This window comes from Macrobrachium rosenbergii, chromosome 29, assembly GCF_040412425.1.
Source record: "Macrobrachium rosenbergii isolate ZJJX-2024 chromosome 29, ASM4041242v1, whole genome shotgun sequence".
NCBI lineage: Eukaryota > Metazoa > Arthropoda > Malacostraca > Decapoda > Palaemonidae > Macrobrachium > Macrobrachium rosenbergii.
The window spans coordinates 17,454,618-17,481,387 of NC_089769.1; the positions used below are offsets into that span (position 1 = coordinate 17,454,618).

General features: G+C 35.6%; 1 protein-coding gene across 4 annotated transcripts in view; it reads left to right on the forward strand.

The window, feature by feature from the left end:
• The window catches only part of upSET, a 48,681-nt gene that overhangs the window by 16,681 nt on the left and 5,230 nt on the right, over window positions 1-26,770 (forward strand). For 2 of the 4 annotated variants that reach the window (XM_067131188.1, XM_067131189.1), the window contains exons 4-13: window positions 674-826; window positions 1,405-1,672; window positions 2,490-2,750; window positions 4,690-4,920; window positions 5,331-5,557; window positions 6,231-6,803; window positions 7,005-7,196; window positions 12,970-13,286; window positions 13,669-13,814; window positions 24,283-26,496. In XM_067131188.1, coding sequence (XP_066987289.1) covers window positions 674-826; window positions 1,405-1,672; window positions 2,490-2,750; window positions 4,690-4,920; window positions 5,331-5,557; window positions 6,231-6,803; window positions 7,005-7,196; window positions 12,970-13,286; window positions 13,669-13,814; window positions 24,283-26,496 — 4,582 coding nt within the window. The remainder of the gene's footprint in view (window positions 1-673; window positions 827-1,404; window positions 1,673-2,489; window positions 2,751-4,689; window positions 4,921-5,330; window positions 5,558-6,230; window positions 6,804-7,004; window positions 7,197-12,969; window positions 13,287-13,668; window positions 13,815-24,282; window positions 26,497-26,770) is intronic. The other 2 variants (XM_067131192.1, XM_067131191.1) reach the window with 2 other exon arrangements.

The following is a 26,770-nucleotide window of genomic DNA, read 5'->3' on the forward strand; positions in this document are numbered from 1 at the left end:
TATTAGATCCTCATGTGCCACCTGGATCCACAGGTCCAAAGTGGGTAACTGCCTTATTAATTGTATAGTCTGAAATGTTAGCTGTGAGGTCAACAGGGCTGGAAGGAGGGTGCTTTTATGTATGTATGAAAAAACCAAGAGTTCTCAATTTAATGAACTAATACAGTCAAGGGGGTAGTTCACTAAACTGAAGAAGTACTTAGAACACTCCTATTTTTAGTGTTTTAATCCACATATGAGTCATTGCTAGTTAATTTTATTTTATACTGTGAATTATGTGTAATAGGTATGAGAAAGAGGGAGAGCGCAGTGTCGCGAATGCTCTGAAACCATGATTGTGGTCTAGATATGAGTGATAAGTTTTGCAGTGAATCAGTTCCATGTTGTTTGTTAAATTAAGTGAAACCATGAGACTGTTGAAAATCATTGATTTCATTTTAGCTTTCCCTGGCTGCAGGAAATACTTGCAAAAGAGACAGGTGCTAATCATAAGAAATGAAATATAGAAAGTAAGCTATCTTGTTTAAAATGAAATATTGTGAACCATTCCTGCATAAGAAAATTGGTCAGATTGCAGTGTTGGTTTTTGTGTTACACTTCTAAATATTTTGCTTAGGTTACCAAGGAAACTTTAGATATCGGAAAATTGATTTTTATGATTTCTTCTTGGCAGCGTGTGGCAGCATGTAGATTGTATGGAAATAGATCGCGAGAATATTCCAGATGAGTACTTGTGTGAGGCATGTGAGCCTAGACATGTTGACAGATTTAGAGCTCGGGCTCTGCAGATTCGGAGGCGGCAGGAAATTAAAGCTCACCTTGCCAGGTAAGAGTTTGCTTGAAGCATTTTATATTTTAGTAAAATTGTTATAGTTTGAGAGTGAAATTCATACTAGAATAAGTTCAATGTGCCTAATGCCAGTGGTAATAATAAATTTAAATTGTCCAGCTGAGTTGTAATGTAAATATAAAAAAAAAATGGAACAAAACTTCAGCTCTTGTGTATCACTGTAACTCTATTGCTGATCTTAATTTTTTATAGCTACTGGCAAAATTTTTCACTTTGTTGACCAGAATGTAAAAAGTTCATGAATTTATATGAAAGAATTAAGGAGGAATTTTCAAACTAAAGAACTAGTACTGTATGAGGAATTTATGTGAAAGAATTAAGTAGGAATTTTCAAACTAAAGAACTAGTACCGGATGAGGTATAGTGCTCTTACTGAATTTATATAATAGTGGCATTTTCATAAAGTTGACATTGGAGATTTTTTGGCATTTTAACTAGTGTCAGTTTTGGAAATTCCTTTTAACAAAGTCATCAGTTATGCCTAATTTTAAGTTACTAATGAATAAATCTGTACTTCTTTACAAAATATGTAATCAATTGATGCCTTATTTTAGCAGTCGCACGTCGGCTCTTTCCAGATTGTCCTCCTCTGATTCAGATGACAACCTCCCTATGTCTAATAAGAGTCGAGGATCAGGAGGAAAAACAACTGAGCGCAAAGTTGTAAAGAAGAAAAAGGCAAAGCAGATCAAAGATGTAAAGAATAGTAAAAAAGGATCTCTGTGCCAAGTTAAAAAAGGAAGTGTCGGCAGTTCTTGCAATAACAATAATGTTCCAGAAACGGATGAGAGAGAGCGCAGAATTCTGGTTAAGACTCGAAGAGTGAGTATCTTAAGAGTACTGTATGTTTAAATGGGGATGGGGAGTTTAGAAAACATTGTTTAATTTTAAAAGATCATAAATGCAGCCTCGTGAGTGTGTATTTTTAGAAGCAATGAGTGAAAAATTAGTGGAGTTGACAAAATCATCTTGAAACAGTTGCATTATGAAACTTGGATTTTTAAAATTGAAACAAACTCCATACTAAAATAGTGATAGATCATAGGAAAACCAGACTGAAAGTCAAATGCCTTTGGAGAGAGAAATAGTTTAGAAAGTTATGAGATTAAAAAAAAAAAAGTTCACTAGTAAAGTTTGTCTTTAAGAATACAGAATGTAAGGCTGAAAGATTTTTATTACAGTACTGTACATTAAGTAAAAGGTTGGCCTCAAACTACCAGTTTTTCTTGCTCTTGTTTTATTTAAAAACAACAACCAACATTCATGAGTTTGGTAGAAATTACTATTATAGTAAATTTTGTTCAAGCATTCTGGTTTTTGTTCTTTAAATTTACATAGTAGCCATCAAAATAATTTATAGATATACAATATACCTTTCAAAGTGTTTATATTCCCCTATGTATTGTCGGGGAAATTGTGATGATTCCTTCCTTATGACAGTTCAAGTGTTGAAGTTTTAGCTTTGGCTATAAGTTGAATTGTGTGTTAATACATAATGAACATCATGTGCAATTCATGGTCAGAGATAAAGATTTTATTTTGAGGTCAAAGGTCAAATAGAAATTTTCTACTGAGTGGCATTATGTTTTACCAAAATATATAATGGTCTTTAATTTTTTGTATTTTATTTGTCTTCCAGAGAAAAAGCAGTAGTATGAGTGGCTGTGAAGGTGTTAGTGATGATTCTGTTGGTCCAGTAGAGCGGTTAAGAGCATGGGTAGAAGATTATGAGAAAGCGGTTACAAACCATTACTCTCCAGAACTCAGGGCTAGAGTTCATGCTGCACGTATCAATGGTGTCTCTCCTGACCTAAGAGCCTCTACACAGGGTGCACTTCTTGGCCATCGATGTAGAGTGGTGGCAAATCCTCACACACTCTTGGATATTTTTGATAGCAAGGTAAGATGTCAAGAATTGTATGATAAAATGTAAGGTGAGAATATATAAACGTTGAAAATATTTAGTCTTTAGGCTTTGGGTGGACTCACATTATAGTACTAGTCAGTTTATGTATTTTATTTTTCTGGGGGGGAGGGGGGTTAAAGTTTATGTATCCAATATCCAGCTATTTTATATGTCAAGCAGCAGGATTGATAATGAAACAGTATTATAGAGCATTGTAATCAGCACTAAAAGATTATTTTTGTTGAATTGTTAACCATTATAGATTATACTTGAAGTGAAGTATCTTCATTTTCCCCTCACTTGTGCACCCATCTACTTGAAACTGTCAGGGCTAGGTTTCATGGTTTCCTGAGCTGTCATACAGGTCTTTGTTCTGCTAATTCATCTACTGTTTTTTTTTTTTTTTTTTTTTTTTTTTTTTTTTTTTTTTTTTACCACATATTCAAGTCATCGCAGCCCCTGAGATCAGTCAGATTTCTAGCCACTTTTTATACACCTGCTATTGCACACAATCTTAACATTGTATAGTCTTGCTATTGCACACAATCTTAACATTCTATAGTCATGCCTTCTCAGAATCTCCATTTTCTTTTTATCAACAGCAAGAGTTGTACAGGCCTTATGCATGCATTATGTTCTTAGAATTAGTCACTCTTGTTTGACCCATGGATATTTGTTGAATAGATCACATGGTCTAGTCTTTATATGTGAAGACTGTATAGTAACACTAACTCTTACATATTTTTGTGTCCAAAATATAACCAAGGAATGTCAAGTTTTGAAAACAAAAATTTTGTCACATTCACCAGTTATAAATTTGAATTACTCATTAATAAATAAAATTTGAACTACGGTACAATTGAACACAAATCCTTTGATATATCCCTGCAAGGGCTATGTGAATTAGCTCAGTGGTTTGGTTAACTACTGAATTAGCTCAGTGGTCTGGTTAATTACTGAATTAGCTCAGTGGTTTGGTTAACTACCGAATTAGCTCAGTGGTTTGGTTAACTACCGAATTAGCTCAGTTATTTGGTTAACCAACTAATAGTGCTAATTAATACAGTCGGACTTTTAAACATCTTTTATTTCATGAACATTTTGCAATCCTGGGTATCTTGTGAAATGTTTGGCCAGTGACAGTCCCCCTCCACAGCCAATTTGGCTTTATACAGTGTACAAGGGAGATCTGTGTTGTCACACGCAGTCAAGCAAACAGTCAATAATGAGAACAGTAGAATTGGGTAGTGAATTTATTGCTAAATTTAATTTGACTTTGTTAAGACTTCCGATAAATTGATCTCTTTGTGCTACGCAAAAAGGTCAAAGAAAAATTGAATAGGTGATGCATAGACATTTGTACAAACCTAGAGCTGCTGCCAGATGCTTTCTACTTTAACCAAATTTGATTATAGTTAATAGTGTTGATGTACAAAGTTATTAAAAAATATAAAACATGAATTTTTTAAATATAAAAAATAAATTTGAGTGGAATTAATCATAAATTACTTTTTAACATCAGTTTGTATAATTATCCTACCCAGTGAAGGCTAATATATCCCTGAAATTGACCATATTATATTCTCAACAATACCCACCAGACTTACAGTCAGCATTGCTCAGATACCCAGGAATGTCTATTTTACCATGCCCAAAATACATAAGCAATATCCGTGAACTGTCCCAAGCTAACCCTACCTAACCTAACCTAACATAGAGACATGGCAAAAAAAAAAAAAAAACCGAGGCGCTCACTCTTCTGGCCAAACCATAATACAGTTGGGGAATATGCACCAGGGACCCAGATGGACTTCTGGACCCACATCTGGACAGGGTCACTTACTCATCCAGATGGACTTCTTTTTGATTCCCGTGCACAAATTCCAAACCCATTCCCATCACTTACTAAGGCTTTTTTTTTTTTCCCTTCCAGATTCTTGTGGCAGCTACAAGGTTAACAGTTAATACAGCAATAGCAGAATACCAAGGTAAATATCTGTTGGCTTCACAGTGGAATGCTCAACAATCAGCTGGTGGTCAAGTCTATTTCCCATATGTTCTTCAATACCACATGCCCAAGGAAGGCCTCAGTGTATGTGTTGATGCCAGAACGTATGGCAACGATGCAAGATTTACGCGGAGATCGTGTAAACCCAATGCTGAGGTATGTTTTACATTTCATTTTTCTGGAGAGAGATATAGTTTTATATAGGCTGTATTCTACTCATCCAGCATCTGTGTATAATATTAATGATGAAATCAACTAAAAATATTTTTATGCATATTTTTGCATATGAAATGTCTCAGTTTTGTATACATTTCATGACCACTAGTTATGCAGTCTGGTTGCATGTACAAATATCCATGATAATTTTTTTATATATTAATTTTCCCTCGGTTAGATGACATCACTGTAAATTCAGAGGGTCAGGTCAGTTGATCTGCTCAGTTGGATTGGTTTTCTGTAGAATTTTAATACATTAAATGGCTCTATTAGAACTGCACTTTTGTAAGAAAAAGTTCTTGTGGCATTTAATTAACAAATTTTTGACCAAGTGATGTTTTTGGTTGTAGATACGACACGTTGTAGAAAGAGGATCTCTGCATCTCTACCTGGTAGCAACAAGAGACATAGAGGAGGGAGAAGAAGTAACGATAGCACTGGAGACTGCAAATTCCACTGTAGACCTGGTTTGTTGTTATCCTGGAGAACATGATTGCCTTCAGTCTCAGCCGTTAAAAACAGACCACAACCCTCCTTGTCATCAAACCTTATCAAAGAAGAATGGTGTCTTCACAATGTAAGTGTTTGAGGATCATTATTTCTTAACTGAGAACTTTGTTTTTTATACACCCATCTAAATTGAAAAGGGTAACACTGGATGTGTAAAGAACGCTTACATTTAATTCCAAGGATTTTAGGGGGAAAGGGTGGTCTGTGTGTACATTGGTAGATAATGAGGACAATATGTTTGTATAAATATTTACTACAAGTGTTGGTTTATTATTTATGCTGGTGCTGCTTGGAAGTACAGTAGTGTACTTTTAATTTTGCTTTATAGAATATTTTCAAGCACTTTCCCCAGCTTTTGTTTGAGTTTTTTTTCTTTACAATCTCACCATTTTTACCATTTGCTAGTAGAAGCTTTTAGATAGAGGGAAATTTGTCAAATTAGACATATAGGTGAACCCCTGCAGTTTATTTGTAGGAAATGCCTTGCAATTTATCTAATTCCTGCTCATGTCTCTATGCAGTAAAACTTTCAGTAGTAACCAGTGATTATTGAACTGTCAGGCTTATTCCTTTTAGTCCAGAAGATTAACATGCTCTGTCTTTCCTGTGTGGTCCAGTGTTTTAGAAGTACAATGGTTACATCATTCATTACAGCATTTTATTCTTTCATACTTTTTTATTGTTAACATAATTGCCTTGGCTCTTGTAGTGTAAGTAATCTTGTAATTTTTCTATTGCAGCAGTAGCAGTAGTAAGAAGACTGTGAGAAAGCTCAACATGCAGCCACAACTGCGAATGAGCAAGAGGACTACGTCTACCGATAGTCGGAGTTCTGATGTGGTTCCTGTTAATCCTCCAAGTCAGAGTAGTAACACTGCCACCCCCATCACCCCCGTGAAACAGAGACGTACGTCTGGGTGTGGAAAGTCGCCTGTCAAATCGCCCTCCAGTTCTTCTACCTCCAGTTCACCAGAAGATGCTTGTAAGGAGGGCAATCATAGTACTCCTCCAGCAACAGTCTGTACCTTAAGCCCAGATACTCCCAAAGCAGTAGACAAACAGCAACAACAAAAGATGACTCGTGAAGAACGTAAGATTGCAGCTTATATGAAAGCATTTGAGAGAATGGAAAAGGCTGCACAACGTAGACAAGAAATGGAAAAAAAGAAAGAGGAAGATAAAGGCAAAGATTCAAAAGACAAAGATAAAAAAAGAACAGTTGTCGAGGGGGATGATGATGAATGGGAAAAAACTAGCAGTGCTGATGAAAGCATTAGAAACACCCCTAATACTGATCGGAGCCGACGTAAAGGGTAAGAACCACTAAATTTTATTTGAATTTGGCTTCTTTTTCCAAAAGTTGTACTATTAACCTCTATCTCAGTTGCAGACTATTGCCAGGAATAAAAAGCTATTTGACATATAATATTCTGTGTGTTACCATGTTGATGTATTTATTTTACTTATTTTTTTTATAAACATAAGTAAAGAGAATTTCATTTTTGTTTCAACAGGAAAAAAGGAAGAGGGAAAGGAAGTCCTCAGAAGAGAAACAGCCGCATAGAATCCACAGCATCTGACTTCACAGGAGATGAAAGTAGCTGTGCATCAGTTGGCTTGATGTCTCCTGTGAGTGGGACAATTGAGGGGATTGCACTCAACTTTAACTCTCCACCCCAGGGAGGATCTACCAACATGGGGTTTAGGTATGTAACTCATGAGAGGTTAAGTGTGTATCATTATTTTTGGACATTTAAGACACTTTTTTTTTTTCTCCCATCAAAAATTTCCCAGAAATCAACTTGCACCTTACATGCTCAAGGTCAGGCCTTGGGTGGGCTTGGGATACTGGCAGGTGTTAGTTTGAGTGCTGTGGTACACTTAGTGTAATTCTTTAGGATGCATAGCATCGGAATTATAAATTAAAACAGTTATATTGGTGTAATTAAAGTAGTGAATTACAAATATAGCAATTCATTACATAATAAGCATAATAATACTGGGATCTTTTTGTTCCATAAATGTGATCTTTATTGTTTTGTGTCGATTATGTTTACTGGCAGTTCAGTACAGTATAATAAAAATGTAACACAGGTTTGAGGAAAAATAACAATAAAAAAATGTTGGTTTGTTCATACGCAGAACAAACCTGGGTCTTAATAAACTTTAGGATAAATCTTCTGGCGCCAGCTGGAAACCATTAAAAAACAAGAGTTGTTTATGCAAGGAATTGGTGTCTTCTGCCGTCCATCATGGAGGTGTGATGGGAAGTGGGCAGTGACCTTATTTCAATGTTACTTCTTCAAAGAGAGTGGGCGAACAACGTGGCCTAGCTTTTGATGTTAAACATACCACGGGTTGGAAGTCAGTAGCATTTGAATTTGTCCCAGAATTTGTGGCTAAGACTCAAAACCCTTCTGTGCATGACAGGTTAATCTTCTTTTCCATCCCTTCCCATGGGATTTTGTTAACAATGAATTGCTCCTTTGCCCTGTCAGAGTACTGCATTGCTAGCTAAAAAGGACTTTACATTTCCTACTGCATTGCTAACTAAAAAGGACTTTACATTTCCTACTACATTGCTAACTAAAAAGGACTACATTTCCTACTGCATTGCTAACTAAAAAGGACTTTACATTTCCGACTGGGATGCCGAAGACTTTTTGTTAGCTCAGGCCAGATCAAGAAGTGTCCAAGAATACTATTTGGTTTGGCTTTGTGAAGTGCCTAATCCCCATCATCATTTTCTACTGCCAATACTGCACATGCAAGAGCACATGGCTGCTCAACAAGTTGTGTAGCTCATCCAGTGCCCCTAGCAGGACAGTTTTGTGTCTTGCCTAAGACGATGGTTTGAAAGTGAGGTTGATTGAGATGGCTGTTCTCTTTTCTTTCCCCCATTTTTCCCTTTCTTCTCTGCCTACGGGCAGTAAGAAGATGGCTCCATCATATGCTGGAATGGGCCAGATACAGGTGAGTGAAGTAGCCTTACTGTTAGATTGTTTTTATTCTACATGAGTAAACCTAGCAGTGGCAAACTCTTCATTTCTCTAGTAAGGAGAGAGAGGAATGATAAACACATATAGGTGGCTACCTTAGTTTGTTATCTGAACAGATATAGCACTTTAATGTCCTCTAATGGGCGCTGAATAGTCCTGATGGGTTCCAGCGCTTGGGCTTCAAGACCTAAATTTCATAATCAATCCATCAACTTCCTCTAATGCAATGAATTTCTGTATTGGACTTAGCCCAGTAGTCTGACTGTTGGATACCCATATTTCTAACAGATCAGAGGCTTAGGTCTCCTTCCTTTCAATTCTCTTATTCAGGAAGTATGACTGGGTGTGCCGAACCACTATTTGGTTCAGGATTCTCTTACCTCCCACCAAGAGTGAGTCTATCCTAATGTTAAGACCCAGGTTAATTCTGCGTATGAACAAATGACAGATTTAAATTAATTTGTATTTTTCATAACTAACAAACCTGCAGTCTTAACATTTAATGCCCACCTCTAGCCACCCCTCATTCAGTTAACCATGGGCTGGAAGAAAACTAAGATGTCACGGAGTTGAAATAGGGCCGCTACTCGCTTCCCATCTTACCTCTGTGACTGATGCCAGAAGCCACCAATTCTTTGCATAAACAACTGTTGATTTTTACCGGTTTCCAGCTGGCGCCAGAAGATATATCGTAATGTTAAGACAGCATTTTTTGTTAGTTGTAAAAAATACAAATCAATTTAAATATGTCATATTTAAACACATATTTCGTTCACAATGAATGCTTAATAAACTACGGGGAAATGTTCAGCAATATATTCACTTTACCGTGAGTTCTGACAACATGACAACTTGCTCCATAATGTTTGTTTGCAAGTGATCACAGTGATGGCATGTAGTGCTTTAGCAGGATGGCAGTTGATAACGTCAACAATTGAGGTTGTTAATATTAATGGTGATTAATAATTTTAGTGTTGTTGGCTGATAGTGGTTAGTGTTTTTAACGATGGCCAATGCTGTTGATGGAGGTCAATGTGGATATTTGGTAGTGGTAAGTATTGTAATGTAGTGTACCATGATGGCTTGCCAAAGGGCGTCAGTTTAAATTTTCATGGTTCCTGCACTTGCAAATTTTGTAACTATCCTATGTGTGGTTATGTAGTGTTATATACTGGTTAATGGGCTGATTGGCAAAAACATTAGACATTCAGCCAGCGGGTTTGGGGCTAGCTTTGTTTTTTATTTTAACCAGATTAGGCCTGCCAAAATTGGGTTGTACCTGGTCTGCCCAAAGTACGGTTTATATTTATTTTATGGAGTGAGGACGATAAAGTTTAGCTTCCATCATAAGGTTTCAGATTCTTTTTTGTAATAATTTTTTTTTTTTTTTTTTTTCACATCACAACAGTGTTGAAATTATTAAAAGCACGACATCTCGGAGAATGTTTGTTTTTCCCTCTCTCTATAAATCTTCAGCTAGTAACCTTATGGAAATTGTGTTCATGACTGAATACAGACTTTTATGATAAAAATACTCTCTCGGTGATGTATTTGAGATTATATCACTGTAAAGTGTGTTGGATGGCAGAGCATATTGTACAATATCTATATCTAAAATATTTGCTAATTATTTCTAATTTTATTTTCCCGTGTGCTTTTACTGGAAAATAAAAATAAAATAATTAGCCAACATTTTAGATATTGTACATCTCTTTATCCCATCTAGTTAAAAAGTAAAAGAGAATGATAAAAGTAATTTTAGTAACGTTATACTCTTGCGTAAAAACATACAGCCATAAACAACTGGACAAGAAACTGCTGCTGTTTTGCTAATAACCAAGTCGGATAAAAACAATTGTTTTGCTTGTATTTCAGCCATCGTATAGTAGTAAAAAATTACCCTAGTTATGTTACAAATGACGTTAAGTAGAATAGGACTGATGTATGTTTACATCATACCCTTATTCACTATGGAGAAAAGACCGGCAAGGAAATAAACTGCTAAATTTAAGCTGCAAGTTGTAGCTGAAGCTGAGAAAACAATGTTCAAGCTGCTAATGACTATAAATTTTATGTGCATCGGCAACATGGATGAAACTTGACCGTAAATAAAATTGGAGAGAAAAGTAGTTTAATCAAAACTACTGGGCACGAAAGAACACTGATTACTGCTGTTTTCACGCCAATAAAAGATAAATACGTGAAGCTCATATTATGATGAAATCAAGTGAAAAAAGCAAAGGGAATCTTGATTTTTTTTTTACACAAAACAAACATGTCCCCAACGGGAATGTCATTCAGTAACAAAAAAATAGCTAAATTAATTTCACAATGAGACTTATTTCAGTTGTATTTTGACTTAAAAACACTTCGTATAACGAAAAATAACCTTGTCCCATGTAAATTAAGTATCTAGAGATTCATTTACGCTAACTAGATGCAAGGAAAGCGCTCTGAACTGAGTCAATTTATAATATAAAAGCAATATGAGAATTACATACAGTATTATTAGATACAGTGAAGTGAAGCATAACTTTTTCAAAGATCCATGGAAAAGATGCATATTCGTTATGTTGATGTTTGTATAATACGATATCAATATGCGAATATAAAGTATAGTATAATGTAGGCTAGGCTACCATGTACTGTATTGTGTGTGTATATGATATACCATAGTGGAGGCTAAGCTAATTCTTGTTTGTTATATGTTTAATTTCTCTGTAGTGAATTATATGAAGGGAGTAGACCCTCTTTTAAACGTCTTATTAAAAAGGATGGTTGTATTATGCGAATTTATTGTATATAGTGTCTTTTCTATCTTCCTTATGATTTGCTTTTCAGGCTCAGCGATGTTAGTCAGCAACTGGCCGATATTCATATTGGAAAAGGATAGTGTGCGGAATATGGAAAGTCTTTTATTAAGATATCAATCAGAAATCGTTCGTCTGGATTCCTTTTCCAACATGAAAATAGAACCTGAATCCAGATGAACGATTTCAGTATCTTAATAAAAGACTTTCCATATTCCGCACACTATCCTGAACATGAATATTGGCCAGTTGCTGAATCATGAGACTGAAAAAGCTAATCATAAGATAGAAAAGACACTATATAAGATAAATTCGCATAATACAGCCATCCTTTTTTAAGATCTGTATTGAATTATCATGTCAGTCTGCATGAACCTCCTGAATTAGCTGATATTAATAATTACTATACCATAATGTATAAGTATACTTTATAGTGTAAAAAAAAAGTTAAGTATACCTAATTTAACCAGACCACTAAGCTGATTAACAGCTCTCCTGGGGCTGGCCCGAAGGATTAGATTTATTTTACGTGGCTAAGAACAAATTGGTTACCTAGGAACGGGACCTGCAGCATATTGTGGAATCCGAACCACATTATAGCGAGAAATGAATTTCTATCACTACAAATAAATTCCTCTTATTCTTCATTGGCTGGTCGGAGATTCGAACTCGCGGCTAGCAGAGTGCTAGCTGAGAACGGAACCCAGCCGCCCAACGAGGAACTGTTTATAGTGTAGGCTAGGCTACCATATACTTGTAGATGGTACTGAATACCCCAGTGCAGGCTAGGCTATATTTGAGATACTGTATGTTTTTTCCAACAAAGATTGGTTTTTGGAACCTAACCCCATTGTAAGTAGGATAATACTTGTATTTATATATACACTATATATATAAAATTTATTCACTGGGTTTTCAAGATAGCAACCTATAAAATCAGGGCCCAGGTCCTTAATCCACTGCTGTTAAAAAAAAAAAATTCCTCATGAAAGGTTGCAAAAATGTATATTTTGTTGATTTTTAAAGTTAGGAACAATAAAATTGGTTTCAGATAAAAGGTGATAATCAACAGTTTATAGAATTAGAAAAATTAATATAGTACCATTAAAATGATAATGACAAATCTAGCATCGATAGTGATTTTTGGTACTGCTGTCAACTCTGTTGCACTACCCAAAACTCTCCAATGAAGCCAGTCCAACAAAATGGAGGGAGTTATTGGCCTGATACCTGTATTGGGGAAGAAGCTCCCACTTGATACACTCATTCTTACCCGTATGCCCCATTCATTCTTACCCTTATACCCATTTTGCTGTGCCATTGCTAATTTTCACCCCTAAACCTTATGAAAAGCAATGGAATGGAGAATTTTATGATTTCTTGAGTATTTGGCAGTCAGCAGCAAACTTTTTGGTCATAAGATTTTTTTACTACTTTGTAATGACAGAACAGGCAAAGTAAAACTTCTAGATGAAAGTACAATCTTGACTCCATCTAATGAGTTAAAGATCCCAAACCAAGAAAGGTATGCTGTGGTCACTGTCATTTCCTCATGGACTTTGCATTTAATGTTGTATCCAAGTACAACCATTAGGTTATTTTGAAAATCTGAATGTTCGCTGTTATTAGTTTTGCATGCCTTTAATATACTTTTGTATTTTCTTCCACAGATTTCCAAAGACTAAGAAGGCACTGATGAATGAGTGGCTAAATGAAACCGTTGATCCCGTTATGCCTGCTGTGTGCAGTATTAGTGTTGGAGATCTTCCTTCAGGTGTTCCCACTTGCTATATGAGATCTCCAGCCACGCCTCTGAGGCGTTCTGTGTCAGTCACACAAGGAACTATCAGCGGTATCCAAGGAACAGTTCTTAATTTGGATATGCCTGGTGGCTCAGCTAAAAAACGGTGGCTAAGACAGGCCATCAGTGAGGAATCTGAAACCCCAAATTTCAATGGCCTTTGTCCAAGTCCCAATAGTAGGCCTGGTAAGTATCCAGTGATGATTAATGATAATTTATACTGCTCAGTTTTGTTATACTGCATTTGTAGTTTATATAAATCCCACTTGTGTAACAGAATGAATGAACGTAGCACATATAATTATCATTACTATTTACAGTACATTTCATTGTGTGTAAAGAATATTTTGTAATAACGTAAAAATTCTCAAGGTACAGGTAATGTATGGTGAAAGAGATAGAGAGAGACACTCTCTCTCTCTCTCTCTCAAAATATTTTATATAAATATAAAAAATTATTCAATGTCTGCATTTTTTTTTTACTTAAAGTGTTTAAGTTTGCATTTTTCTGACAATTTCTTATTTTTCATATTATAAAGTATACAGCAAGTTCTGGGTTTATTTTCAGATTCCCCAACTGGTGGTGGTGATTACATAACACCCCTGAAGAAAAGAAGACTAGCACGCGAGTCTATGTCATCTGAACAGTCCTCTACCCCACCTACTACACCTGTCCATTCAGCTGCAATGGAAGATGATAAAAGTATGGAGGAGGTAAGATAGAGGACTTTGATGCCAAATATACATTTGTCCACTGGTCAGAAATAAAATAAATATTCAAAGACTGTTCCAGTTGTTTATTCTTACTATAACTCTTCAGTTGATTTGCCATTAAACAGTCCCAGTCCTCTATACATTCACTGTATGAATGAAAATATTTCTTATTGTACACTCCATTGGTCATGCTTTAAGTAAAAAAAATGATACTGATGCCCCCTACAGTTACTGTTTTACAGTATAAAGAACTAGTCATTATGTGTACAGTATGTTTATTATGAATAAGTATTGATTGTAGGTATGGAAGTCGCATGCATGTGTACAGGAATGAAAGTGTTTTGCATTATGACTTTTTTCTGAGAGAATAACTCTTATCATAAGTGGAAACAGTTTTTTTTTTTTTCTTTTACTTCTCAGATATACTGTTTGTGGAAGAGTTGTAGTTCAAAATCTTGTAGGGAATGAAGGTAAATTTTATGTTATGATTTATCATCTCTACTTCTAACCTTGTGTGACACATCCTCTCAGAAAGTCCCTCACTCATGTCTTTCTTGTGCTTTCACTTCCACAAACCTTCAGTGTATTGTACTTATTGGAATTGAGAATGTGCAACATTGGAATTCCATTCGATAAAGCACAACATGAACTTGAATTCAACGCTCTGTGTACATCATAATTTTAGGACTTTCACAAATGTTGGTGGTATTAAGTGGCATAGGTAACTGTATGTATATTGTCGATTGTATGGCCTATTTACTTTGCTAGACTTAGCCGCTTGAAACTGTGATGTAAACTTTGGCTACACTGAGTTGTGGAAGATAAATTTCTTTCTTTTAACACATTCAGTTGTATTAACTCACAAAACAGTTTAGGCTCATTATATGTTCATGTGCAGAAGGTGTACAGTGTATGGTATTGGGTCGTCAACTCTTTACAACATTAGAAAAAAAAAAAGAAAAACTTGAAGATCTTTGTCTCAAAGGTTTAAGAAGAATGAAGGCATTTCAATACATAAAGTGTTTGGTAAAAAAAAACTTTTTTTTTTAAGAAAAAATATAAATATTGAATCTAGTCCTGTCTATGCGACAGTGGTTTATGTGTTTGCTGGTCTTGTCAGAGCCTGTAGCTGATGCGTTATATCCTTCGCTTGATCTCATTCTCTATCCCTGTCAAAACTTCAAAGATATTTTTAAAATGTGAACACTACTAAGAAGTTTAGAAACAAACTACGTAAAAAATATATTAAACGTATCAAAATCTTTGTGCTATTTGTTTCAGAGTGTTTAATCAGTCAGTTAAATAATATTTTATTGAAAAAACAAGCTTTACTGGACCTACAGTACTCCCATTTGAGTAGTAAATAAAATTACAGTGCATACATAGAAAAAGAAAATAAAACTATTGTACTATGCACGTCTTTTTGCATCCTTTGGGCTGCTTTTTCCAAATATGTAGTTTCAGTAATACATTGTGCATACAGTTTGCTCTCTCTCTCTCTCTCTCTCTCTCTCTCTCTCTCTCTCTCTCTCTCTCTCTCTCTCTCTCTCTCTCTCTCTCTCTCTCTCTCTCTCTCTCTCTCTCTCTCTCTCTCTCTCTCTCTCTCTCTCTCTCTCTCTCTCTCTCTCTCTCTCTCTCTCTCTCTCTCTCTCTCTCTCTCTCATCATAACCTTCAACCCATCTATCCAAGTGGGTATCCTACTCACCTCTTGTATTCCATGCTGATAGACGAAAAAAAAAAAATGCAACCCTGCAGCACATCATCTGTCACTGCTAGAAGTCATTCAGATGAGGTAAACCATATACATACATTCTTTTTCATCTGAAGGCCTATGGGAGTAGCCAGAGTATCCCTGTTTTTAGTTAGACACTGGATAAAACTGCTAAAGAAATTGAAATTTGCCTCAACATTTGCAAATTATCAAATCATGGTTACTAACAAAGGGGGAGCGATATCTTATTTGCAAAACAGCTATGTATGTAAAATATCAAGAGCAAATTATGTTAATTTTTCACAAACAATGTAACAAGAATAAACGTGTCCATTAAAGTCATATTGCCTCCCAAGCCATCATAGTCCTATAAATGTCCATTATGGTCTGCTATTGAAATGAGATTTCCAAGAATTAAAAATTACAAGAAGTATTATGCTAGTAATTAATTACTGTGGCTCGTGGAAAGGAGTACTAATCCTTTTGCAGGGTGATGCACCTGAGACAAGGGTGCTAAACAGCTTCAAAGTATGTGACACAATTTCTTACAGAAAGTAAAATTGGGAGTGATGCTATGCAGTCATGAGAAGAAAGCACCCTTGATCTAATGTTCATAATCATAACCTCCTAAATGGCATCTCAAGGTAACACATTGCATTATCAGATCTCTACCTACCTAATAACATGACACTACCTATGTTGCATGAATAAACACCATGCAAGACCCTCCCCAGAATGGCTTTTTTCCCCATTGTTATTGACATTCAGGCTGCATACGGCAAACTATTAAAATCAAACGTTTCCTCTTGGCCCATCTCTTGGAGTGAATTCTTGAGAGGAAATTGAACATTCAAATGTTTCAGCATGTTGCGTCAGAAGTTATGGAGCGTTAGACAAATTCTGCCATAGAAATGGACAAGTTAATGTACTTACCTCAAGAGATTTGTACAGTACAGTAATGGAAATCAAAAATTTCAAGATCAGTACAGGAGATAAAGCAAAGACTAGTAAAAATTACTTGAATCTGAGAATGAATGCACAGATCTGTAAGTGAAAAATGGCATTGAGCCTCTCAAAGTAAAGGGCTCATTTATCATCTCACTTGAAAAAAATATGGTTTATTAGCACAGTACAGCAATAATGGTGATCATTATCAGCTCATGTACTCATCCATTTATTCAGACCTAGACCCACCACAAGTTAAATGATCCGAATACATTCTTTGACCTAAGCCCCAACACCCTTATGCCACTAAAAAGTATCAGCTTCACAGGACAATTGACACTCAGGGTTAACTCAGTAACTAGACCATAATACTTTCCTCCAAAATTTTGAACTCTTGCAAAATTGAATGAATAAAACCTCTGTTGAGAATCTTCAACAAATCATGACCAAAAATCTTCACTTGTCAGTCACTAATCCCAACAGCGAGAGCCATCATCCTAAATTATGTCATCCTATATCACTAACCATCCCGACTTATTAAGATCTTTGAGGAAAAGATTAGGAAGGCATTCAGCAGTATTTGATCTCATAACCAAAGAACAGCAAATCAGTCAGTAACCAGAATCTTAAAGTTGACCATATGAATCAGTGCTTTTTATTTTGACTTTGCCAAGAATTTGGACAAGTTGATCACCCCATACTAAGCAGTCAGCCCAAAGGTATATGGATAGGTAGATGTATTTGAGCATGAATGTAATTTCCTCTCAAATTGAATGCTTTAGATGTTGGCTTTCTACCACCCTGAGTGATATCGGTATTCCATAAGAACAGTTCACAGTCCTGTTTTTAGTATTAAAAAATGCCAATACAGTAAATTACTGAAAATAAAGACTTAAGTCATCATATCTTGCTGTCTACTATGGTCTTCTTATATTAATAGGATCATAGCAGTATGCTTGGATACTGAAAGCATTTTCAAAACATTGGGTACACTATACCATATACATGCTATGGATGACATTGATAAGACCACTTATAGACTACTAGTCAACCTACTGTGGTCAGCTAGATTTACATGATGGCATGTTTTGAAACTTCACAGAAAAAAGTTGAAACTTACAAAATTCTCCTTAGTTGTTAGACTGAAGTTGGTGAAGCTAGTAACATCCAGTACCTCCCTTGTGAGGACCAAATAAATTGGCTCAGTGATCTGGTCAAAATACTGAATGATAAAGTAACAATCAGTATGGGCATGAACTATACAAAATTTGGGTTTGTGAGAGGACTTCAAACATCTGGTTGATGTTCCACTAGTCTCTAGTACCCTAGAGATTTCGGTCCTCTCGGGTGTTGAGTCAAGGACTGAGCCTTGCACTTTCTCTATTTTCAAGCAAGAGAGATTTGGACACTGTAGGACAGATAGCAACTTTTAAGTGAAGGCCTGTCTTCCCAGGCCTCCAAGCAATAACTCATTACTTGTGGGAAGAACAGTGGGCATGATTTTAGGCAATTCTCTGATGATCATGTATCTTTAAAACGAATGAGGTACCGTTTCAGAATCCTGTGTTCTCTAGGTGTGGAAATCTTTGAGTGGGGCAAAGAGAATGACATATTGTGCAAAAGTTTGTTCGTAAGAAATACACACTCATCTTTTATGTAAGAGTATGCCTCAGCACCAACTGAAATTGGTCACCAACTGTACAGTTCTCATTTTTGGTTCCGTAGAGAGAGGGGACTCTGCTGCTGTTGATCCATTGTTTAATGTTGTGGGAGAGTATTTTGTCTAACAGGGATTAAACTTTGTTTTAATTGTAACTTTGGCTTGTGTTTTCTTATTGCTCTTTTAATTTTGATTGCAAGGGTATTGGATGGTTGTTTGAATCGGAAGTGGATTTGCAGAAAGCATAGGCGTCTTTGGAAAAAAGGTGCATATAATCACTTCATGTAATCTGTGACCATAGGTGTTGATTCTTAATGCTTATTTTAACTTGTGAGATATGTTTTGGTTGGTCTCCTTCACACTGATGAAGTACAGAACTTTGGGAAAAACCAAAATGTTGCCTTCTTTTGGGGATCACGCACTACGTATGACTCTTCTGCCTCTCTGATTTTTCTTTCCCTTGGTCTCCTGTTGGGTCTGTTCTTGCTTTTTCTCCCAAGGTCAGGCAGCTAGAGGAGAGAGAGAACCTATGTCTTCCATTTATGACGAGACAGGTTTCAAGTTGGTTGTCCCCAGTACGGGCAGTGACCTGGAGTAATGTAGAAGCAACAGGAAATGGCACTCTGGGTAGTTTGCATCCAAGGACAACCCCCATCCCCAAAATGGGAGGGGGGGAAAAAACCTCCCTCACACCACAGTCACCATCACCAGTAACATGTAATCATGCAATCCTGTTTCCTGCCTTCCTTCCTTCAGTACCTAACACTGTAGTATGTTGTTTGAAGTGAGGGTGGTGTTGGAAAAGAATATCTTAGAAATTGTAGGCAACGAGTCTTTGGGCTTCTGTAGTCAGCTTTTTTTTGTGATAAAGTTATCAAAGGGTTGAGACTGGTCATCAATCTCTTGTCATGAAAGTGTTTGTTCATCTTACCCTATTCAAGATGAAGATGCTGATATTGTGCAAGAATTTGACATAGAGAAAGGCAAGCAAAGGCCATGTTATGAGAAAAAAAAATTGACATAGGGAGATTGGCAAGCAAATGCACACAAAGTGCTTAGTTAATATTAATGTGATGCATGTGTCTATGTATACATGCACATACAGACTGAAAAATATATGTACTGTATGGAGCACTACATTACTGTACGTATTGGGTACGGTGCTGTTCTGCATTTATAATCGTCAGTAAAAATACTATATAAGAGAGAAGGTGGGGTGGGAACTACAGTGTGTGTGTGTGTGTGTGTTTCATAACCTATCAAAACAGACACACAAAGATATTGGTATTTTTTTATATTATAAGTTATCCGCATATTTTATATTATAAAGCATATAGGGGAAGTAGGGGGAACTACTGCAATCTGCTTTATTTTTGCCACGCTAAACAGCACAGTACTGTATTGTATGTATTTTTAGAAGCAATTCGTTTTCCACATATTTGTATGAAATTGAATGAAATATAAATTAATATGCAGAGTCAAATGAATTATTCAAAATACAAGTTAGGATAGGTTAATAATTACTGTATATGGAATTTTTGTACGCTATAAGGTAAGTAAGTTGCTCCTGGGTACTGTATTGTGTAGGCCGTATGCCAGTATTTGTTACTTATTGGATTTTATTGCTTACTGTCTGTTGAGATATCACTATTTGAATTAGCTGCCATCTTTAATTGGGTCTAAAATTGGCTATTTTGGTGGCATTATGCAGATCCTCATTTTTCACTGAAAATGATACTAGTTTCATCTCCTGTCTTAGTCAAGTACAGTATCTGTGTTCTAATACTTTGCCTTTCCTTGTCCATAGTTTGGCTAATATAAAGTTGTTACATTCACCACAAGGAATATAAATTCAAAGGGCTTTTTTTTTACACATAAATGGAGAAATGAATTTCTCACAGCATTCCTGTTTTAAATGTATGGACAGTAGTTTTGCCTTAAGCTTGCTTACCGACTGTATTGACAGCTCTATGTTAAGATTTAAAGTTTTACAGTACTATGTTGTACAACATGTTTACCTTTGACTTGCTCCACACGTTGTAAAAACCCAATGCTTATCTTTATACTATATTGAATTTCATCAGTAAATTGTTCATCACAATTTTATAAGCTCTTGTATATAAATTTTAAAGTGTGAACCTTAGAAGATCCAGCCTGTTGTTTTGTTGGGAGTTGTTGCTTGTAGCCGGGTGTTTGTAAGATCTGGTTCCATGCAAAGTTTGATAATACGATAGGTTGTGGCCTGGCTGGCCTTTGGTATAATCATAAGACAAAACCATTTTACATGGTTCTCTCCCAGTGAAGGTATTAAGAAATATAAAAGTATTATGGAAGGTTTTCATTTGAAAACTATATACAAGGGAGCCTGTGATGATATGACTGTATAGTTGAAAAGACTGTTTTTTCATGTTTGTTTCCAATATTTTCATGTTTATTTCTTATTGGAAATTATTAGTAGTGGTAAGGTGAATATGAAAACAGCATAGGATATATTCTTTAAGAAGTAATTAACCATTTAAGATTCTGATGATGAAAGTGATTGTCTCGGAAAGATGTTTTTTTAATAGCTTTGCTGTAAATTGTAAATAAGCATAAGAGCATTGAAAAGTGAATATGGAACTTAGGGATGTTTATTGTTGTCATGAAGACTGTATTCTGATTTGTGGCTTTTTTTTTTTTTTTTTTTTTTTTTTTTTTTTTTTTTAAGAAGTGACATATATCAGTACTGTATTACACTTGATTAACTTGCATCACTCAAGTAACTTTTAAATTTTCTGATATGTTCTTTGTGGTATCATATTTTGCTCAAGTAGTAATGAATTTCTTATAATTGAAAAGGAAGTTCATCGTACTTCTACACTGTATAAACGGAAATTGGATCTCTTCTCAGATTTTTTGTTTGTTAAGGAATTTTTTCATTAAGGATAACTTTTACCCGTGATATAATTTTTTTGTTATTTTTTACATTTTGACCATATCATGATAAGCTTTAACTCTTTAGATTTAAATTGACACAAAATTCATTAATATAGCTTCTTACACAGAGTGATCATTGAAAGTTATTGCAGAGTATTTTCACTCGGTTAGTGAAGGATGAGTGTTCTGGCGTAGACATAATTTTGACCCCCCATTCTCAAAGGGTTGAAAATAGTTTGTGAGAGGACAATAATAGCACATGTAAAAGAGAGAGAGGGAATTTTGAGTTTTTGTTTCCATTATGAAAGGACACATTTTCTACTCTGTAGTTCTGATTTTCTCAGGGGTTTACCAAACTCCTAATGTAATTTTATGTGAACAGTTCAAAAAGAATTTATATATTTGGCATAATTGTTGTTTTGATAAAGCCTTAATTTAGGGAAGCCATCCTCAGCTTGTAAAATGAATGAGTCAAGAATAGGCAGAACTAAACTTAACTTGGTTGCATTCGGCTTAAAAATTATTAGATGGATGTAGGTTATTGAATTAACCATTGTGAAAACTTTTTCTACATATTGAATTCAACATTACAACTAAGAAACTCATATAGTGAGGGAGAGGAAATGTAGTGCCATTTTTCACCATATACAAAAAAGAAAAATCCTGGTATCTGCCTATTTCTGTTCAAAACAATAACTTTTAGCATGAAATTTTAAGAACTGAAAAGGAATAAACATATGGGAGTCAATTACAGTATTTGAAAAATTAAGAATCACAGTAATAATACTCTTGTGTTGGGAATAATCTACAATTTTGCTGAAGTAAATTAAACCATTACTGTTTGCTTGTAAATATAAGAATAACTGATGTTGTCTCATGGGAGAGAAATGATTGTGGTGTGTGATATTTATCTTTTTCCACTTCCTTCTTGGATAGTTTCGAGAAGTCTCTAAGTTGTCACAAATACCTGGACAGTGTTAACAATAACATGTTGACCTAATTTTCAAGGCATGTATGGTTGTTTGTAAAGTTGACTACTTTATTGATTATTTGTAAATACTGTTGTGGTACAAGAATTAGAACATTTCAGAGATCAGCCAGTAATCATGATGGGGGATGACCAGCTTTGAATGTATAGATTTCAGTACAATCTTGACATCATCATGATCATTCGCTATTTAACATTTTTATGCCAAGCTGTCTTTTTTTAGGTTCCCTTATTCAGTTCTTTCTTGTACTTAATGGTTTCCTTGACCTTCCCAAGGTCTCATTATGCTTTTCAACTTTTGAATGCCTTCCCTTCTCCTCTTGTCATCACATGCTTAAATCATCAAAGGCTTTTTTCCAACTTATGGACATCTTGTTTTATTAGTAAATTTTCGTGTTGTATAGTGTGCATATACTTATTAAACATTACTGTCACCTTGTTGTGGTTATATCTCTTCAGAATATCTTCCATTTTCTAAATTATATGTTTCTGCTGATACTGTTTGTCTATAAGATGAATATACAAATTAAAGTTTGTGTTTTGTTTCTGAAAGAATACTTGTGCAGTTTTAATTGAGAAATTCCCTGTTAGTGGATATCACAAAACAGAATGGTAGTACTTGACAAAGCAATTTGGACTTTATTAATTATGGATAAAAGCTTTATGCAACGTCAAAGAATTTTGCTCTGTTTACTAATGGAATGGTCTTATAACCAGCAGTCCAGCAATCCCACTTATAAAGCTTGTTGTAATTCTTTAATCTCTTTCAAGACTAGTTTCACCATATAAGCCAGTATATTGTCAAGTAACACATGCACCTCATCCAAGGTCTGTCTTATTACATCACACAACATTGTCCTCTTTCTTTTCACTATTTGCTTCTCTTACACACCTGTACTATCACCCCTGAGTATAAGCAACACACTTTAGTACGTTGACGTAAAGGCGTGCATTATGCAATTTATATTGATGGCTGCAAATCTTCATGTCTTGTAGGATTTTCTGCAATATCGTCTAGTGAATGAGCCGGTTTTCTTTACTTAATAATTCATAATTTTTCACTGCAGAACTCTTTGTAGCTTGGTTGGCAGTTAATGGTTATTAAAAACATGCCGCTGCAGAGATTTCTTTAATTTTAAATGGCTAGAAGTGTTTTAGAAACCCTTCTGGGTTATTGTCTTGAAAGTTTAGAATTTTAAAGATGTTGCATACCTGCACATACTGTATAGGCAATAAACAGAATGTTGTGCCATAGCATCTAGAGCTGCAGTTAATAAACTTGATCAAAATAACACATAGTACCTGATGCTACCTCAGATATGTTGCAGTCTCTAAAACCCAGCTTCTGTAGTAAATGGTAGATGTTGAAATAAAAAAATCTGACTAGAAAATCAAAACATAAATCAGAACATTAATAGTTTCATTGTGAAGTTGAATAAAGAAAATAATTTTTTTGCCTATTTATACATGAACTCATTAAACAAGTCATGAAATGTACCCAGGTTATCAAAATGTTTCCTCTGAAACTTGTTTTAGTTTTATTTATGATGTGGGAATGGTTGTTTTTGAGTTCTGAGCTGCTTATAACTTACCTGAATGTGGAGCTTGTATAAAGACAGAGCATAGAAATCTGCCAGATACCCGTTGGTTGTTAGGATTTTAACATATGAAGCTGCAGATCATGCAGTGAAAATGTAAAATTTCTTTGACTTTACTGTAATTAATTTGTGATTATGAGTTAGATTGGTTTGTTTGCTTAATTTGTTATTTGGGAATGTAAAGTATATTTGTTAGTGTTATTCTTGTGATTATTAATAGTATAATCAGTGGGAGCATATCAAGCACAATTGATAAGGAAGTTTTCATTTGAATGGAGGGGGTAAAAGAAGGAAACAAGCTTTCAGGTTAGAGATTTTAAGTATAAGAGGTAAATTTAGTACAACTGCATGCATGGGAGAGAGTGCAGTAAAGGCAGTACATGATTATTTGTGAGATTTGTCATAGAATTTTTTTAAGTTCTTCCCAAAAATTGGACTGGTAGATTATTTGAAGGGGAAAAATGGTGAGTTAGTGATTCATTTATTTTTCTGAAGCCAACCTGTAAAGGGAAAATTTTTTAATTTGCTGTAATACTTAAAGATAGGTATTCCACAAAGTACTATTGTTACCTTATACAGTACAAGGTGTTAATTGTTTAGGGTGAGGGATTTAATGTAACTTGTAATTTTTTTTATTTTCAATTATCAGATGGAAGCAGAACTTGAAGTAGCAGCAGCAAAAAATAAAAATGATTTTGTCTCTGAGGATCAGGCTCCTTTAGAACCAATGGAGAAACCCAGTAAAGCAAGTTCTGCCCGAAATTTTGATACTGAGGTAAAGAGAGAGGTCACTGATAATGAGGAGGAGGAAGAGGAAGAAGAAGAAGAAGAAGAGGAGGAGGAGGAAGAGGAAAACACAAATGCCCTGGAATATGAAGAGGCCCTGCCATCCAAGAGAAGTAAAGAGAAGAGAGGGAGAAAAATGACGAAGAAATCATCCTCCAAATTTTTGTCCTTTAGGGGTGGAAATCTTTGTAGGGCTAGTACAAACAAGGCAGATAACATGGAGCATCACCAGGCTAACTCCACCGTGTCTCCAGAGAAGGAAATTTTTGAAGATCCCAAAGAAAAGGAAAGCAAAGATGAGGACATGGGAAAGATCGGAGCTCATCCCTGTAAATCGGAAGAAGTAAACGAAGTGGATTCCAAGTTAGCAAATAAGGGAGAGAGCAAAAAGTATTCTGTGAGAAACAGAAGATTGCATGTGGGAAAGAAAACAAAGAAACAGTCAGATGTTTGCTTCAGGAAGAGTGACCGGCAACACACCTTAGCAAACAAGAGCAGTGAAACAACGAAAAGAAAAGGGAAGGCACAGGTGGATAAAGGGAAGGTGGAAGGAAATGCTGATGCTACTTTGGAAAAAGAAATTAAAAAAGAGCCTGAGGAACAGGTTGACAACCCTGTTCTGACTGTTACAGTCAAAGAGGAGAATAAGCTACAAATAAAGGAAGATTCATCTCCTGTTAAAGTACAAATTGAAGATTGTGATCATTTTAAGAAACCTAGTTATTTATCACTTGAGGACAAAGATGAAAAACACTTTGACTTGAAAGTAAAGCTGAAAGAAGAATTGCCACAAAATGATACTACAGATAATCAGGTGTTTGATGGCAGTACCTTTGAGGATACAACAACAAAAGTAAAGCAAGAAGTCTTGGAAAAGATAGAACAAGAAGTACAAAAGAATAGTGTGAGTAAGGACTTAGAGCATAAAGATCAATTATGCAAATCAGAGAAAGAAAATGAACTTGTGATGCTTGGTTGCTTGCAAGAGGAAGGTGTGCAACCTCCCAGGGAACCCAGTAGTTGCACTCTTTCAGAGGAAATATCTGACATGCAGGCTAATGATGAAAATGAAGTAAACAGTGTCAGTGAGAGTGGAGATACAATTGGGAAAGGGGGAATCTCTGAAAATGTGCAAGATGTAGCAAATTCAAATTTGCAGGAGGGCATATCACTTGAGTACACAAAAGGCAATGTATGTGAAGCACAACCATCTAGTAGAGAAAACATTGAGCTCACAGAAAAGAAAGATTCTAATTCTAGTTCTTTGGATACGTTAACACTGAAGGATTCCAGTTTCCTTGGGTTTGGAGATGTCAGTTCAAAGGAACAAAAAGGAACAAGAAGAAAGACGTCTTCTATGAGAAAGAGGGCAAAATGTCGAGTGAAGAGAAAGCAGAAGAATGACAAGGTTCAGGAAGATTCCAATGGTGTAAAGGCTGTGTTAGATGGGTGTAAAAAAGGGGAAGATAATTCTGACGGTAAATTGTTGGTCACAGGGGAATCGACATCATCATCCCCAGAGAGAAGTGAGCTGGAGACACCCCAAAGATCATCATCAACTGTAGGTGACAAATTCAGTCCAGAAAATACAATAAGATGGCAAAATCAACCCTTCCAAAAAGATGTCCAGTGCAGTGACTCTGGTTCATGTGCAGAGACAGAACTGGGAGATGCATCAGTGTCAGAACCTCCTTGTACACCTGAGGTTAAAGGGCCTCGCACACCAGAGGGACCAGCTCCCTCAAGTCCAGATGAATCTTCTGTTACACCTCCAAGCCCAAGGTCACCCGTAGGAGAGTTGGAGAGGAGAATGACTCCACCATATTCAGGTTTTGATGCAGAGGTCACTAGTGCAAAGGAAGGAATTATAAAGAGTAGAGGCCCATACACACCACCCTCTGAGCCACCACATTCACCATTGTCATCAATGGAAGGAGTAGAAGATGGTGAAAAGATGCAAGAAATGTCCTCAGCAGAAAAGGAATTTATAGAAGACAGTGACATACCTCTGACTTTATCATCTACATCAGGAGAAGTAGCATCTTCACAAGCAAAACCTGCGCCTGTGAAGAGAAAGGTAAATTACTGTATTAGTTACTTTGGAAAATTTTTCTGTTAGGTACTTGAAAAATGTGTATGCCATTGATATAAATACATAATCTCCAGGAAGGTTCAATTGTTTTTGTTTATTATGATTATAAAAAGTTTATCATTTTAGGGGAGAAATTTTTTTCATACCCTTTAGCCCTAGAATCTCAGTTTTTATATATGTTATATAACACCTTGAAACCTTTCACACTTAAGATAATTTCCCTAGCCAAGTTAAGAACAAAAGGTTATGTATAGATTTT